Consider the following 17,305-nt stretch of genomic DNA (forward strand, 5'->3'; position numbering starts at 1 on the left):
CATCACAGGAAAAATCAAGCTCAGCTTTAGAGGGAAGAAAAAATGTTCCAGTGATATTGCTTTTTCTTCAAAAGTATTTCATGGGGTTTAATATCCTACCACAGGTTCACATTCCTGGGACCAAAGGGGTTGGTACAGAGTGTCCGTGTCACTCGCTCTTTTCAGTCCCATGCTGATGGAATTTTTGTGTGATCTTAATTGCATTAAAGCAATTCTACACTCCTCTCTCTCTCTCTCTTTCTCTGTGTGTGTGTGTGTGTGTGTGTGTGTGTGTGTGTGTGTGTGTATCACATTGTTGTTACTATTAATTTATTTTTATTCCTGGGATTGTACTTAGGTGCTCCACTATTTGAGCCATACCTCCAGCCCCCTTTTCTATCTTTTTTTAAATTTTGGTTTTTGTGGTTTAAATAGGGTCTCAGTTTTTGTGGGTTTAGGTAGGTCTCAGTTTTTGTGGTTTAAATAGGGTCTCAATTTTTGTGGGTTTAGGTAGGGTCTGAGTTTTTGTGGTGTAGGTAGGGTCTCAGTTTTTGTGGTGTTGGTGGGGTCTGAGTTTTTGTGCTGTAGGAAGGTCTCAGCTTTTGTGGTGTAGGTGGGGTCTCAGTTTCCCCCAGGCAGGCGTGGAATGCAATCCTCCGACTTGTGCTTCCGTGTGCGCATGCGGCCGACGGGCACACAGCACTGTGCCAGCTGTTGGGCTTCCTGTGTAGTTGGCATTCCAGGAGCATGCCACTCTGCCTAGCCTTGGTTGACATGGAGTCTCCTTCTCGTTCTTGGCCTGGTCTTGAACCATGGTGATTCTCTTATCTCTGTCTCCCACATTTCTCAGCCTTGTTTCACTCTTTAGTGTGAACTTTTCCTCATTTTCACATCACTGAACCAAGAGATTGAAAGTAGCTCATCATACAATGTGGACGACAGAACAAGTGCAATAAAGAACATTCTCTGACTCCAGCTTCCTGGACCTGCTTTCCAAGGCTGAGCACGTGCCTCGTTCATCTAGGAATGAACTGTTTCTGTTTTGGATTGATTTGTCTATTTTTTTTTTTTTTTTGTCGGTCGTGGGGCTTGAACTCTGGGCCTGGGCGCTGTCCCTCAGCTCTTCAGCTCAAGGCAAGTGCTCTACCACTTGAGCTACAGTGCCACTTCCGGTTTTCTGGTGGTTTATTGGAGATAGGAGTCTCACGGTTTCTCCTGCCCGGGCTGGCTTTGAACCGCGATCCTCAGATCTCAGCCTCCTGAGTAGCTAGGATTACAGGCGCGTGAGCCACCAGCGCCCGGCTTTGACTTGTCTATTGTGCTTAGGAAAATGAGAATGTCTAAGCTAGAACTTTCCACATTTGACAAGCATTCTATGAGGAACAAACAGTCTACTACCAACATGGTAGACAGCCATCCTACCAACAGTGGAGACTGTTGGGCTGTCTAGTTTGGGTATTACTCCCTAACCTAATACCCAATAGGGTTTCTGTGTGTGTGTGTGTGTGTGTGTGTGTGTGTGTGTGTGTGTGTGTGTGTGTGTGTGTGTGTGTGTGTGTGTGTGTGTGTGGTTTCTGTGTGTGTGTGTGTGTGTGTGTGTGTGTGTGTGTGTGTGTGTGTATGCTGGTCCTGGGGACTGAACTCAGGGCCTGGGCACTGCCAGACCTTTTGTGCTCAAGGCTAGTGTTCTACCACTTGAGCCAGAGCTTTACTTCCAACATTTTGGTGGTTCATTGGAGATAAGAGTCTCATGGACTTTGCTGCTTGAGCTGTTTTTGAACCATGATTCTCAGATCCCAGTGTCTTGAGTAGTTAGGATTACAGGCGTGACCCAAAGGCACCCAGCATCTTTCTTAAAGCACACTCCCAATCTAAATAGACGAAGACTATGATCTGCAGATTTGGTCTTCTAGTCCAGCTCTAAGCCAGTCCTCTCGCCCGTGCTGTTGCTGCTGATACAGAAACATTTTGTTCTCGCCTCTTCACACCCTTCCCATGCTACCTTGCGGTGCACTCACACTTCTTTCAGAACTCCTTGGAGCCCCAACCTCTTAGGGAGACGAGGCGATGCTCGGAAGTCCCTCGCTAATGACTGCATTGCTTTGGTGCTAAGAAACATGTTTTTCTTTTTAACATTCTTAGAAACAAAATATACTTTAAACTTAAGCATCTGAGAGTCTAATGGAGAATAGTTGTTCTATTACTTAGCATTTCAGCAAGACTTGGAGTCTCTGGGTTTTATTTTGTTTGTTTTTGTCTTTCTAACAGGAGCATCTTTTTCTCCCAGGGCTTCTGTGGGAATGACTGAGACCTCATGGTAAAGATCTGGGAGTAGAATATTGCCCTGGGAGTCTGAACTCCCTGCCTGGTCATGTTGCAGTGATTGCTCTATCTGTGGAGACTGGTACTGTATGGAAAGAAATTCTACAATAGGTACTGAAAAGCTTGTCTAATCATGGAGCTTCACCAAGTTACCTTCAGAGCAAGAAGTTCGAAAGAGAACCTGTCTGGCTGACACGTGTGGTCTAACCACAGTGTTTACAAAGCCCTCTACGCAGAGAGCTTGGTGAGCCAACATTTCTCCTAGGTTTCTAGGCCGAGGTTTCTAAGTCCTTGATGAAAATGTGATCAAGATGCATTGTACGCATAAACTGCTTTGTTAAATGGCACCGCCTTTATACAACCACTTAAAGATAGTAAGAATTTTTTAAAAAATAAAAGCAATTAACCAAAATAAAACCTGTCACCTAAAAATACCAATTAAGTGTCGTTTTCTGCATTAAAGTACAAAAGTAACTCTGTCCTTAATTTATTGTGCACGTAGAGGATCTTCAAACACGGACATGATTTTTAAAAAGCCCGCAGCTAGGTTTCTTACAAGTCTGACCTCAGGTGCAAGCTTTGATAACTGGCCAGCTTTCCCTCCGGCCACCACGAGGGTTCTTCTCCTTGATGAGCAAGTTGCCCCCCTTTCCTCCCCTCCCCCATCCCGTTCCATGAAGAAAGCCTGGCAGCCTGGGGTGCATCTAGCTATCTGTCTGGCTGCCACTGTGTCTGGTCAGAAGCCTGGCTTCCACCAAGAAGCCCCAGACTCAGGTGCTGAGGCTTGTTTTACCTCTTGTGCTTGGAGCTAATGAGGGTTTGAGCATAGAGTTGGGGGTCGGGGGAAGGCCGAGCCCTCCGTGGCAGGATTTGAATGCGAGTTCTCTATGTTCTGATACAGTAGCCCTGGCCTCAGGGAAAAACCTAACATGAGTAATGACCTTATACCATAAACTGGCTTAGGGATCAGGGGCTGGCTTGTGAATATTTCTGTCTGCCAGGAAGACCCAGGGCTACTTAGAGAATCTGCTGATGCTAGGTCTGAATTCAAAATAGCTGGCGTGCTAGAAGCAGCAGCATGCTCAGACTCCACGCAGAGAGGATGAAGAACCCAGGTTGAAAGGGTCCCGCTGACCTAGCAAGAGAGATCTGAGGATCTAATAAATCACTGTATCACATTGGAGACATAGATAGATAGATAGATAGATTAGGATCAAAGAGAAAGCGAGAGAGAGCTCTGCTTTATGAAACTATAGGTTAATATGTGTAAAACTTAGCTTTTAAAAAAGCACCATTTAATACCTCTCAATGAAATCACTGATTTGGACACCAACCTTGAATGGATCACGTGACCTGCCTGGGTTAGGCGTGGGGCGAGGCTGTGGGCACAGTCTCATTGCAAAGGCATCGGAGGGCTCTGCGGGCAGCCGGCACCAGCCTGCACCTGCAGCCCTTTCACGGGCTCCCCGGCTCTGACCCCTCTGGCTTTGTGAAGCTTGAGCTGATGTCTTGGTGGAAACACAGCCAAAATTTGCTCCAAACAACATTTGAACTAAATGGAGTTTTGCCACCTCAGGTGGAGGAAGAATCTAGAAGGTAACGCTCTGTAGGCCCACTGGCCTAGGTTCTCAGTCAGGTATCAGCAAGAGGAGAATAAAGAGACAAACAGCCAAAGCAGTGGTTGAACCCTGAGCGGCTTCTCTCAAGAAAAGATCCGCTATCAACGTTGCTCGGGAAGGTAATAGGGAAATTCGTGTGGCAAAAGTTTTATGTCCTTGTTCTGAGCAAGACAAGATGCACTTGTAATCACCTAACATGAAGGAAGTGTGTGTGTGTGTGTGTGTGTGTGTGTGAGAGAGAGAGAGAGAGAGAGAGAGAGAGAGAGAGAGAGAGAGAGAGAGAGAGAGAGAGAGAGAGAGAGAGAGGAAATAGGTGTGGCACAATGCTGTTGTATCTATTTGAGGAATATCCGGGTTCTCGTTGTCGTATTTTTTCAACTCTTCTGTGGGTTTGAAACTTTCCAAACAACAAAAAAATGTTTTTCAGAAGACTGAGTGAATAGGAAACCATTGTTCTGTAGAACATTTTCAAAGACCGTTTCCTTCGACTTCCTCTTCCCCGAGCCCGCGCTGCTCAGGGACAGGAGTTGGTCACAGCTCCTGCTTGGGTGGCATATCTGTGATCTCCTTCCCCGGGAGAGATGGCTGACAAACCTTCGAATGACAAGAAATGAGAGGTTTCTATTTCCCCTAGGAACAGCAGCTTCTCTCTTCAATTCATACTTGTTATATTATGTTTGAACTATGTCAAAGATTCAGGGAGAGGAGGATATGAAGACGAAGACAGACATCAGGATGTTCTCTGCCATTAAGAAGTGTAAATTCTAGCCCAGAAAAACTGACCTAATGAATAGCGGTATCTTGTATGGATGGATGGATGGATAGCATCAGCGCTTGAACTCAGGGCCTTGTGTTATCACTCAACATGTTTGCTCACAGCTGGTGCTCCATCACCTGAGCCATGCCTCTAGCTCAGTTTTTTTCTGATTATTTGGAGATGGAATCCTGTGTCCTTTTCCACCCAAAATGATTTCAAAGTGTTATCCTCTGGCTCTCAGTCTCCTGAGTAGCTAGGATTACAAGCATGAGCCACTAGCATCTGACTTTGTTCTGGTTATATTTTGAGGTACAGTCTTCTTTCCTGCCCAGTCTTTGACCAAACAATGAGGTGCCATGTCTGAGTTGATATATAAACTTAAATAACAATGGTTACATTTTGGTTTTGTCCCCGAGATATGAAATAGGACGGTACAGTCCAACAATATTGCCTCAAAGATCCTGCTGACTTTCAGCGAGAAAGGAAGAGAAATTGTGCAGAAGCTAGAGGGAGATCATCTCCCACTAAGGCCGAGGAAATGGAGCTAGCCGCTGTCAGCTCCCCCTTAAGAAGGTTTGGAGGTGTACCCCAGCTTTCATTACAGTTTGGAGGAGAAGGAACTTAAGGAAAAGATGGATGTAGGGGTTGGAATGACAGAGCTTGTGCTGTCATTACTCTGTGGGAAAAGAGGGCATTTGCTATATGTTATAAAAGAGAAGATATTTTGACGTTGTGGAGGCTGAAACATAGATCGTTATTAGTTTTTCACGGGATGCCAAGTTTTGCTTCTTCAGATTCTTGGCTAGGTTCTGCATTATTGAGTTTGCCAAGTAAGTACCATATGCATAATTTATTTTTAATGGAATATGACATTTATTAAGCTTTAATTATAAGTCTATTTGAAGAAATAATCCTACAGTCCATCTACCTTTCAGACATTACTATATATTCTGGAGGCTTGGGTGGGTTTTTTTTTTTTTTATATTCGGACTTGAATTAACTTGGAATCAGTTTGCAACACAAGACTTGAAGGAAGAATACACGTGGCATCATACAGCCGAGCACTCAGACGCGGCTGGCCACGATACCACATCTGGCACCGCACGTGCCATTCGAGAGGCTGCTTGGTTGAGTTTGCCATGGTTCATCTTCTAGCATGTGACTGAAATGGTGACAGAGTGGGGTATGGCACCCAGCACCGTCTAGTTCTGTCATTTGTCCCGGGCACCAGATTCACCAGATTCACTCTCCTTCACCATAGCCTCCTGGATCCCTTCCACTGTCTTCTGCTCAGCCAAGGGGCCAATGTGGGGTTGCACACTGACATGGCTCTATATGTGGGGCCTGGGAAAATGGCGCTGGCGTGGCTCTGCGGGCTGCATTTGAGCCAGTCTGGCTTTCACCCAGCCCCTCATTCCCCTACTCCCACAGGGACAGACCATGCTGCCTCCGCCATGTATTCTATCCATCAGGGCCTTGTCTAGTAGTTCCAAACATTGTGGGTATTTCTCAGTCACCCAAGTAAATTGCTTCTTCTTTTTTTTTTTTATGGTAATGATACTAAGGTTTGAACTCTGGGCTTTGTACTTAGTAGGCAGGAGATCTAAACCACTGCATCTACCACATCTGCAAATTCTCTCTTGCCATAAAGTAACACAGAGGTTCTGAGGATTCCGATGTGGGCATCGTGGGGGGGGGGAGGGGAGCATCTTATCCCCCCCCCCCCCCCCCCCCGTGTGGGTGATAGCTTCTTAAGTAGCTTTTAAAGACACCTGATGACATGGAAACATGGGAGCTCACCGCCCTTGTAGCAAAATGTAGTCAGTAGCCAAGGAAGTAAGATATTGGACCTAGCCAGGAAGAGACATTTCTTTCCTTTCCTCCCTCTGGATATCTGCTCTGAGATGGAATTTTCCGGGGACAGCCGGTGCAGAGGTCTACCGCACAGTCACAGTTGCTGACGGGGACAGTTGGAGAGGGTCTCTTAGTGACCCAGTGTGTGGAAAGGCTGGCGCAGCGGCCAGAGCCTCAGCCCCCTCCCGTCCCCCATCCCCCCCACCCCTGGCTCCCATCCTGCTGCCCTTGAATTGGATTGTGGGCGCAGGAGCAGTTCAATCTCTGCCTGGTGTTGTGTCCTCTGGGACATCTCGGCTGGCATGGCTCCAAAGGGAAAGTCACAACCGATTCCTTCATTCGTTAAGAAATCCTGCCCTGAACTTCTTCACACACAGTTCTAGATAACGCGGAGGTGGTGATAAGAGGAAAGATTGCACGCACAGAACCAGCAGTCTTTTGGGGGAAGATATACAAAAAAACAAGGAAAAAAAAAGACAACCTATCACAATGTGCCACGTGCTATTCCAAACACAACCACGCTCCAGGGTTAGGCCCCTGGAGATGGAAGTTAAGCCACAGTCCGGATGACAAAGAGCCATTGAAAGAGGGGTCCAATTAGTGGCGGGTATCAATTTTCAATCAATATGACTGGTTCCAGCCCCTAGTTAATAGCAGCTGAAGTTTACTTATAAAAAATTCATGATTCTACCGAACAAACAGAAGTCTAGCTGATTTAAAGAACAAAATAAACTTTTCTTTTTCACCCCCCCCCGGGGGGAGTTACATTTTGTTTGAATTTAGAAGTTAAATTCTCTTGTTATGTTTTCCAGGCACCATAATTAAAAGGCCGGCAGAGTAGAAGTTGTAAGCCTTTCAGCATGCCATCTGCATGAAAATTAATTAGGTTTATGCATCAATTTCCTCTCATATGAAACGTATATCTTGCTGGTCTGATTAGCTCACAGTAGTTATCACAGTATTTCACCTCTTCTTTAATACACCATGGTGGATCCACTTACATCTCATTTCAAACTGTAGCACAAAGGAGAAACCCGAGCTTTGATAACAGAAGACACAATACTTCTTTGAGATTTTCCTGTTGCTAGCCAATGTTTTCGATAATATTTGGTTTGATAGTTGATTGTTACTCCTGAGCAGTTGTCTTTTTTTTTCTTCTTCTTTTTTGTCAGTACTGGGGCCTGACCTGGGGCCTCTTTCTGATTAGGCTCTAAGCAACCTTAAACAATTCCTTTTCCTTGGCGAAGCCCACTGTAATACTGCTGTTTCCTTAAATCCAGACAGCAATAGATTACAAGGCACTTATTAAAGTTAATTATGCTGGGTGCGGTGTTAGCCCTGGGGGTTCTCTTCTCCCTAACCAAGAGGCCTTCCTTCTTGCAAGGCAGTAAACCTACAGAGCAGCACACCCCAAGAGCCCAGATCTATAGAGATGATTCGCTCTCTTTCCCAGCATATCAGGAGGGAACGGTAAGGAGTCCCCTCGCTCTAGCAACGGTTCCCACCGCGCTCTCTGGGCGCCTCTGTGGGAGGAGATCCTGTTTATGGCTCAAACCGCTTATCAACTGTAGGCTGTTATTACTTGAAAGAGAAAAGTCTCTGAGAAAACGGAAGGCAGGAATGCATTCTGGACTTTGAAAATGTCTTTGATTTTCCCCACATGGATTCCCACCCGTGTGAAGCACTCAAAGCTTTGTAAACATCTTCCTCTTGGACGCGTCCTTCTGAATCAGCACGTGCTGCTCTTCAGCGCACTGTGGGAAGAACCACAGCTCCCTCCTTTCCTGCCCATCTTCTCCGCGGCCACTCTGGCTTCTGTGTGTTTTGAGTCAGCTTCTCATTCCAACTCGGTTCCATGCTGTCACCTTGGACCTTAAAATCAGCCACGGTGGGGAATGCACGAAAGCGGCAGAGCAGGACAGAGCAGGCCAGAGCTGGCCAGAGCTGGCCATCTTCCCTGGAGAGCTGGTAGATGAACACTCACCAGATCATGGCTGCCAGAGCTCGCAGCCCTCGAGCACCCCCTATCATGTTCGGGGACGTGAACACGGGTGCCGTGGGGGACGCTGTCATTTTCCTTGCCCAGGACTTCTCAAAGTGCTGCCTAGCCGAGTGTGGGTGAGGAAGGGGAGACAACACAAGGCGGCTCTGGAACACAAGGGTTTCTTATTTGGCAGACCCCAAAATTTGGACCAAAGACTTTGGAGGAGAGGAATGCATGTGGATTTGTGTTTGGGTGACGACCCCCTGGGGTCTGGTCTCTGGAGAAGAGAGGGGGTGGGGCCGGCCAGGGACCTTTATTGTGTGGTTGGATTAGAGCCGATGGGGCTCTGCCCTCTGCTCCATACCTGTGGGGGCCCCCCTCATAACTTCCTCTCCACCTCCCAAGTTAAGTCCTGCCACCCTGTGGGATCAGTGAGGGCCTGGCACTGCCTCCACTCCCCAGCCCTGCTTCCTGCACAGTGACATCTCACATGCTTTCCTGCAAGTGGCATCGCTGGCGCTGTGCCTTGTTCATTACTTATGCCAAAATGTGCCAGGCACCACCAGCATTTCCAATTTACATTCCTTGAATGTTCCAAAGACTCTGAGGTGTGACATAGATGGCACGTGACTTTTTTACAGCATGTATAATTAGCTCAGATGGTTCACCGGGAGTCGGGGGAGGTGGGGAGTCATAACCCAAAGCAGTGTGCCCTCTTAGATTTCCAGACTATTTTTAATCTGGAAATTAGGTGGCCTACTTTTTAAATTTTTCCTCACAAAGCTGTCTGGGAAACTCCACAATGGTTAGAATGAATAGTTCCGGAGGGAGAAGAAACTAAAATAGCATTGAAGAGAAAAAAATAAGTAGAAAAGAATTTATGCTTTTATGAAAATTTAAAGCAGCCAGGCACCTATTCATGCCTGTAATCCTAGCTACTCAGGAGGCTGAGATCTGAAGATTGTAGTTCAAAGCCAGCTTGGGCATAAAAAAAACATGTGATTAACCAGCAAAAAGCCAGAAATGGAAGTGTGGCTCAAGTGGTAAGAGTTCAGACAGACAGACAGACACACACACACACACAAGCACAGGAAGATACAACTGGACTGTCCAAATCTGAAGTGAAGCCCCTCCCCAGAGGGAATCCTAAAGATGAGCACTCTACCAAATACTTCTCGACTCTTCTAACAAAATCCATTGGCCTGCACCTATCGAGTTCTAGCTACTCAGGAGACTGAGATTTAAGAACCAGAATTTTGAAGTAGCCTGGAAAAAAGCGAATGCACAAGTGTCTTATCTCCAAATAAGTAGCAAAAAGCCACAAGTGCAGAGGTAGAGCACCAGCTGTGAGCAGAAAAAGCAGAATGAGTGCAAGGCCCTCAGTTCAAGCCCCAGTACCACCAAAAGAAAATAAATGAGCACAGGGAGTCCTCTTTCTTGGTTTCCTTGATCCTGAAGGGCACGGGTTCTTGTCATTTCCAGGCTTCAGGTGGCTTTAGACACACGGGCCCCAACTCTTACCTGTGTTATCTACTCCGCAGTGAACTGTGAGTAGGTTCTAGAATCAAGGACTTCAAAGTCAGGACCATTTTGGAGAGAAGCAATAGGATCCTCTCAGGTATGAGTGTATTTTAAACCTTCAGCTTTGTCATTTCACCAGTGTGTGCTTTACCGTCTCTGCTTTTCTGGAGCAACAGAACTAACTAAAGATAATGTAGGTTCAAGATGGCTATTGTGCGGGGTGCCCAGGGCTCACACCAGGACAGCAGTGTCTATGAGACTCTTAATTCTAATTAACCCCCAAATGCCAGAAGTAGAGCTGGGGCTGAAATAGAGCACCCGCCTGGAGGAAAAAAAGCCAAGGGAAGTCCCCAGGCCCGGAGCCTCCATCCCAACCAAAGGCGGGATGCAGTGGAGAGACCAGTTACCTGAGCTATGAAGGAAGCGCAATTGTTGGTGCAGTGAGACCCTACCTCAAACATTACTAATGCAAGGGGGGCTTGCGGCATGACTCAGGTGGTAGGGCTTTTGCCTAGCAAGTGCTGTGGCCATGAGTTGAACCCCAGCACCATTCCCCCCGAAAACCAAAACTACAACTCCCTGTATTTGCTGAATGCTTGTGGCTAATGCCTATCATCTTAGCTACTTGGGAAGCTGAGAACAGGAGAATCGCAGTTATAGGCCAGTCTGGACAGAAAGTTATGAGCAAGCCCGTCATCGTGAGCTACGTGGGAGCTGAGACTCTGAAGATGGACTCCAGACCAACCTAGGAAAACAAAGAAAGTGTGCTGGACTGTCCCCTCGTAGCGAAGCTGGACGCAGAAATGAAAAGCTCCCAAATAACAATACAGTCACCCGCTGGGCTAGATAAGCAACCATGTAGAGATGAGTGAAGGCACAGGGCAGGCTGCGTGGACGTGCGAGGGACGCGGCCGTCCGCAGACTGTGGCCCCGAGTCAATCCTAGGGATGCCAAGAGATGACTGTACAAGAAACCAGGCCTGGGGGCAGGTGGGGGATGCAGTGGAGGTGGAAGGGAAGGGATGGCAGGGAAAAACAGAGGAGGCAACAGCGCTTGATAAGAAATGTACTCATCACCTTGCTCATGTAACTGTAACCACATAAAAATCTTATTTTTAAAAAGAAAACAAAAAGAAACCAGGACTAACACCGAAACCAAATGTACACGCGTCAGAACAAATAAACCCCCCACAAAAATGATTACCAGTCACTCTGACGAAAAAAACACACAGCATGTTAGCTAATATCTTTTATTGTCCGACCTTCAGTGAGCCAACAAACAGTACTTTCACACCATTGTCCACAAGGAATAAGGCAAATTGCATTTTTCTTTTTGAGGGGACTTAGTTGGCCTAAGTCTTTATAATTTTTCCATATAAAAATAGAAGTCCAGATTATTTTTCTCCTGGCGAACATTGCTGACATATTCCCTGGTGCTTTATTTCAGCCACCATCACGAACCGGGGACGCATCCCCGTGTCTGCTCGAAGCCGCACTCGCGCGCACTCCACGGTGGGGTGCGTGACAGATTGGCTTAATTGTCACCTTTTTAGGAATGCAATGGCTTCTCCATAGTCATCATGGTTTTATATCTGCAATCTATCCAGACTGATAGGAGCTAACTTTCAAAGAAAAAAAAAACATTTTTTAACTTAATATGTTTACAAACAAAAGACTACAAAATGACTTCGTATTGTTCTAAAAAACAGCACTGGAGCCAGCAGTTTGAAGAGTGGTTTATAAATACAGTTCTCTTGGAAGCTGCAGATCTGTCGGAGTTTCAGCAGATACAGATTGCAGACTTTGCTACATGAACAACAAAACCGAGTCAAAACGTGTCTCCAAAATACAGCAAAGACAGGGTTCCACGCTTGTTAATGAAACCTACCTTACAAAGTAACCAAGGGACCGCTGAAGACTCTAGCTACGGAAATATACACACAGACTGTTTACACCATTGCACATCCTTTTTCCCTTTGTGTCTAACGCTCGTGAAATGACTAAAGTGTTGGGTCTGTGAATGCATGCATGCACGGGCAAGCAGACATGTAAAAGATGAAATTAAGCAAAATGTGAATGCGTGTTCACCAGGAAGGCTGCCAGCAGCGCTCCATCTCCACTCTCATCTGCCCGCCCTCCCTCTCCCACCAGCCCCTCCCCTTTGGGGAAGTCAGGCTGGGAGGCTAGTGCATAATCAATGGATAGACGCCCGCTTTCAAGCTCTGCAAATCCCGCTGGAGCGGGGAGGCCCTCAGTAGCACAGGTGAGCTCCATCCGCGCAGGCTGCGGCTTCTATCAGTTAAGGCACTTGCGGCTGCTTTGGTGGCAGCGTGATTTTTCTCCCCCACTTTCTTTATTAAGGCATGTGTCATGTAAGAGTAGTAAAGCTTTGGAAATTGTGCAGACTGTTAAGGTTGACAGCTTAATACATAATTGTTGACGGGGTGAAGGACCCTCTCTTCCCCAAGGATGCTCCCTCCAACAGAGCTTCCGGGTCTACCCTGGGCGGGCTCAGGGCACTGAGGCCAGCCGGGCGCGTCTGACACGAATCCCACGGGCTCAGGGCGTTCACCTGGAGCTGCCCTGGCTGCTCACCGAGCGAGTGGTGCTGTAGCGCTTCTTCACGATCATGCTGATGTAGGCCTTCATGAGCTTGGCCACGTCCACTACCTATGGGGTTGTAGGAGACACATGGACCTGAGCTCAGACACCCTCTGTCCATTTCCACACAAAAGCTAGTGGCTGCCCAGGCCAATTCACCTGTGCATGGAGCCATGGGCTGAGCTGCTTTTCACCTAGCCCCAGTCAGGCCAAAGAAGAGGCCGGGACCAGCTGGCGGTCCTTTTGTGCCAGGACTGGCGGCCTGAACTCAGGACCTCTCACTCTCATTTGACCTTTTTGTTCAAGGCTGGCACTCTACCACTTGAGCCCTACCTCCACTTCTGGCTTTCTGCTGGCTGAGAGAAAAAGAGTCTCACAGACTTGGCTGACCAGGCTGGGTCTGACTAGGCTCCTCAGACCTCCGCCTTCTGAGGGGTTAGGATTACAGGTGTGCACTGTGAGTGGCAGACTCCACCTAGTGGGTTCTCGCTCACAAAGAGACTTGGCTAAGCCCGGCGCCGGTGGCTCACGCCTGTCATCCTAGCTTCTCAGGAGGCTGAGATCTGAGGATTGTGGTTCAAAGCCAGCCCGGGCAGCAAAGTCCATGAGACTCTTATCTCCAATAAACCACCAGAAAACTAGAAGTGGTGCTGTGGCTCAAGTGGTAGAGCGCTTGCCTTGAGCTGAAGAGCACAGGGACAGTGTCCAGGCCAGAGTTCAAGCTCCATGACCAAACAAACAAACAAACAAACAAATTTGGTTTCCTGTGCACTGTCAGATGTGGGCCAAGAGGAAACATGACAGGACAGGGACACTCAAGTCAGCATGAGCCCTTTGTTTCCCGCCCTCACTGGAAATAAAGGTGAAGCATGGAATCAGATTAGCCCTTGGGTCTGGAGCATCTGATACTTCTGGTCTACCTCCCCCCAAGCCCAGCCCACTCTGGTCTCACACTGGCCACGTCCTAGAGCGAGGACCTTTGCTCGGGTGCCTTTGATAACCTTCCACCCCTCCCCCATGGGTGGTCCCTCCTCACCGCTGCCTGGGCCTGTGGAAATACCTAACAGACCCTCTGATCACCGCCCCCCCCCAATTCCTCTGCAGGTAAAATGAGGCCACTTGGTCAGGTGTGCGTGAGTGGGGGACTTACTCCTCTTCTCTGGTTGGTTCTGCCTCTTACCTCACTGGTTTCAAAGAGCAGCTCCCGCTCATCCACCACGATCTTGTACGTGTTGGCCAGGGGGGCCCCGAAGGAGAGGATGTGTTCGTACTGGAAGACTTCCAAGGGCCTTCCCTCCCCGCGCTTGTAGACCGAGACGGCGTCCGCGCTGACGCCCAGCCAGAGCTCCTGGGGAAAGCCGCCTTCCTTGCACTGGCGGACAAGATCATCAGGGTGAGGTTTGGGGTTAGTAGCGCAGTGACAAAGTCGTGAAGCCGCCAGGCAGACCCCGAGGGAGGCAGGTGCTGGCGGCATGCTGTGCGGGGACTGGTACTGCGGTGGGACCAATGCTGCTGCTCGACTGGGTAACGGGCCTCACTTCCCTGGGGGAGTCTAACAGTGAATGCTGGGCCGCACAGGACGGTCCTCGCAGCCACGCTGTGCGGTGGAGGCTCTGCATCACAAGGAGCGGCACGACCCGCCGCGTGTTCAGTGTAGGGATAGATTAACGGGAAAAACAGGAGCCTGTGTGTCGGCTACAACACAGAGCTCATCAGAGGCAGAATGTACAGAACGGGTAAGTAAAAGAGGACCTGAGCTACAAAGTGCCTGACATATTTCTATAGAAACATAACCAAAGCCATCAGCCAACCCACCAGACCCCAGACAGCCTCCAGGAGAAGCAATGAAAAGATTTTAAGAGCATGTAATTCATGTTTGGATTCCTAGGGTCTCAATTTGTAAGTCATCAGATAACATACAGAATGACAATGAACATGAGAAAACAGCTTCTCTACCTGGGGCTGGGAAACTTGCCTGCTCAAGGCTTTGGGGACATGCAAATGACCCATCCCTGCTGATTCTGCATGAAAGCAGCCAAGGACAATACTTACAGGGAAGGAAAGTGACTGTTCTAATAAAACTACACAAGTAGGTAGTGAAGCCAGGCACTGGTGCTCATTCCTAGAATTCCTAGCTACCCAAGAGGTTGAGATCTGAAGATCGTAGTTCAAAGCCAGCCCAGGCATACAAATCAGACTCTCTAACTACCAAAAGATGGAATTGGAGAGCGTAGCTGAAGTGACAGATTGCTAGCTGTGAATAAAAACCTGAGCTTCAAAGGCTCTGAGTTCAAGCCTCAGTACAAGCACAAAACCAACAAAAAACCAACAAGCAAGCAAAAACACCAGGATTTGATATATATACTACCCACACATCATTTGATGTGTAGACCATAAGATTTCATTTCAATCAATGGTGACCAATGAAAAGATCGGAATCCGTACTAGACTGATTCTGGCAGCTCAATTCCAATGGTGAAATAGAAATTCTGTATCATTAGATACTATTCCCTTCCAGCAAATCATAAGTCCAAAAAAGAAAGGGGAGAGGGAGGAGAAAAGGAGGGAGGAAGAAAAAGAAAGAGTGAAAAAGAGAGAACAGATTTAACCACCCCAATCCAAAAATCTTTAGTCAGAATGATCTAAAATCTGAAACCTTTTCATAACCAACATGAATGAAGATCAAAGAGACTTGGGTGTTGGTGCACTTTAATTTTAGATTTCCCGATGAGAGATACTGAATTGGTGAAGACTATTTGAGCACCCTGAAATCTGAGCAATTTCTAAGACCTGAAACACTTCTGATCGCAGTGTTTTGGAGACGGTGATATATGCAACTTGTACATCCAGGTTTCTAATTTGCGTATTTTTTTTAACCTACATTAAAAAAAACCTAGATCTATAGCTTCCACAGAAAAAGTACTTGTTATTTAAAAACACAGGCCATTAGTTGGGCACTCATTCCTAATTAAAACAAAAATAGAGGAGAAAAAAACTTTCTCAGGATGTGAGTGCTCACGATGACACTGGAGGGGCTGTCATCAAAGAGGCAAAGTAGGAGTCCCCGGATCCCCGCCCCCCCCATCCCTGCGCCCCCCGGCCCCCGCCCGCGGCTCCGGGTGCACAGGCCCCACGGCATCTGGCTCTCACCTCCACGTCAAAGAGTGCTGACCCGTAGCCCGGCCACTCCTTGATCAAGGCCATGTACTGAGCCATGGCCTGCTCCTGGTTCATTCCCTGCAATTTCTTCCACTTGTCGAGGATGCTGGCTCGGGCGGAGCAGACCTCTTCCTTAATCCACATGTCCAGCATCTGCTCCTCCTCCATCTTCTGCCTCAGCGCCGTGCCGGTCCGGAAGCTCCGCCTCAGGGTCCCCTCCAGGAAGCTCGTCCGCCTCTTCTCCAGCCGCTCGCACGGGGTGAAGCTTTTGGTGGACTGGCTGATCCGGGACTTGATCCTCTGCAGGGAGTAAATCTCCTCGAGAGGCGGGATGGCGGCGTGTGGCGTGTAGTCTCCCTGCAGGTACTGGAGCCTCAAAGCGGCAAGCACCTGGAGGTTTTCTTCCGGGGCTGGATGGTGGCCGTGGATGACAGCTTCGTGGGCCTGAAAGGAGGCGGGGACCAGCTCTGTGCTCACGGCGCTGGGGTAGCCCGGATGGCCGCCTCCCAGCCCTGTCACCCAAGCACTCCAATGTCACATCCCCGCCTTCCCCGCTTTACACATCCTCACTCTCTTTAAGCTTGAATTTCTCCCAGCCCAGCAATCAACTAACACACACTGGATCTTCTATTCCTACGGTGTCTCTCCTTCCAAGTGGAACAGTTCTGGGCAAGGGAGCATGGGCAAACACAACTGAAAAAAAGAGCCACAGGCCTATGTCAGGCAATCTATGGTCCCTGAGCATGATTTCTAAGGACCTGCAGTCAGCTCCAAGGTGCGGCTGCATTTTCACTGCTGCTCACTAGTAAAAGAATCTAAGAGCTCCTTTCACCTGTTCAAACATGAACGCAAACTCCACGCTGTCTTTCGGCACGTTGTCGGTGTCCAGGAAACAGTAGAGTTTGAAGTAGAATTTCCACGGCAGGTCCCCCGCTTCTGATGTAGCAGCCAACCTAGACACGAAGGCACAAGAGACTCAGAGCAAAGGAGAGATGGGCCGGGTCCCGCCAGGGGGGTGCCTGCCTTTCAGGAGGTGACACAGTGTGGGGTGGGGCAACTTCAGGTTGGGGGAGCAAACAGGCAGCAAGGCTTAGACTCCTCTACTGAAAGCTGAGACACAACCTGTTCCACCCAAAAAAACCATGAACTTCCACATGACAACAGTCTAACCAGTAGGCTAAGTCTTATGCTGAACCCACAACTTATTTCCTTTACCAGCCTTTAAATAAATTACAACAACACTGATTTAAAAAAAATTAGTAAGAATGTTCCTGCATTCTCGGGGCCTGCACTCAGAGGAGCTCCTATTGCATTGCTGAGGGGACCTGGAGTTCAAGATCGAGCACTAGAGGGCACATTTCACCCTGCAGGGAGGGCACTGTGAAGACCTTCAAGTTGGTTTAAATCTAGCATTTCAAAGCTTATGATAAGCGAACACCTGAACTATCAGGCAAGTCCAAGACAGCAAATATAGCAAGAGGCTGAGAGAACGAAGGGGGAAAGGACCAGC

At 48.1% G+C, this 17,305-nt stretch overlaps 1 protein-coding gene across 2 annotated transcripts in view; it reads right to left on the reverse strand.

The window, feature by feature from the left end:
• Positions 1 to 11,251: 11,251 nt before the first annotated feature.
• The window catches only part of Myo10 (myosin X), a 196,289-nt gene continuing 190,235 nt past the window's right edge, over positions 11,252 to 17,305 (reverse strand). For both annotated transcript variants that reach the window (XM_070042211.1, XM_070042210.1), the window contains exons 38-41: positions 16,628 to 16,748; positions 15,787 to 16,239; positions 13,817 to 14,008; positions 11,252 to 12,705 (exon numbers count right to left, since the gene is read on the reverse strand). In XM_070042211.1, coding sequence (XP_069898312.1) covers positions 12,604 to 12,705; positions 13,817 to 14,008; positions 15,787 to 16,239; positions 16,628 to 16,748 — 868 coding nt within the window. In that variant the 3' untranslated portion in view covers positions 11,252 to 12,603. The remainder of the gene's footprint in view (positions 12,706 to 13,816; positions 14,009 to 15,786; positions 16,240 to 16,627; positions 16,749 to 17,305) is intronic.

This window comes from Dipodomys merriami, unplaced genomic scaffold (genome assembly GCF_024711535.1).
Source record: "Dipodomys merriami isolate MVZ:Mamm:240054 unplaced genomic scaffold, mDipMer1.0.p SCAF_32, whole genome shotgun sequence".
NCBI classification, from domain to species: Eukaryota; Metazoa; Chordata; class Mammalia; order Rodentia; family Heteromyidae; genus Dipodomys; species Dipodomys merriami.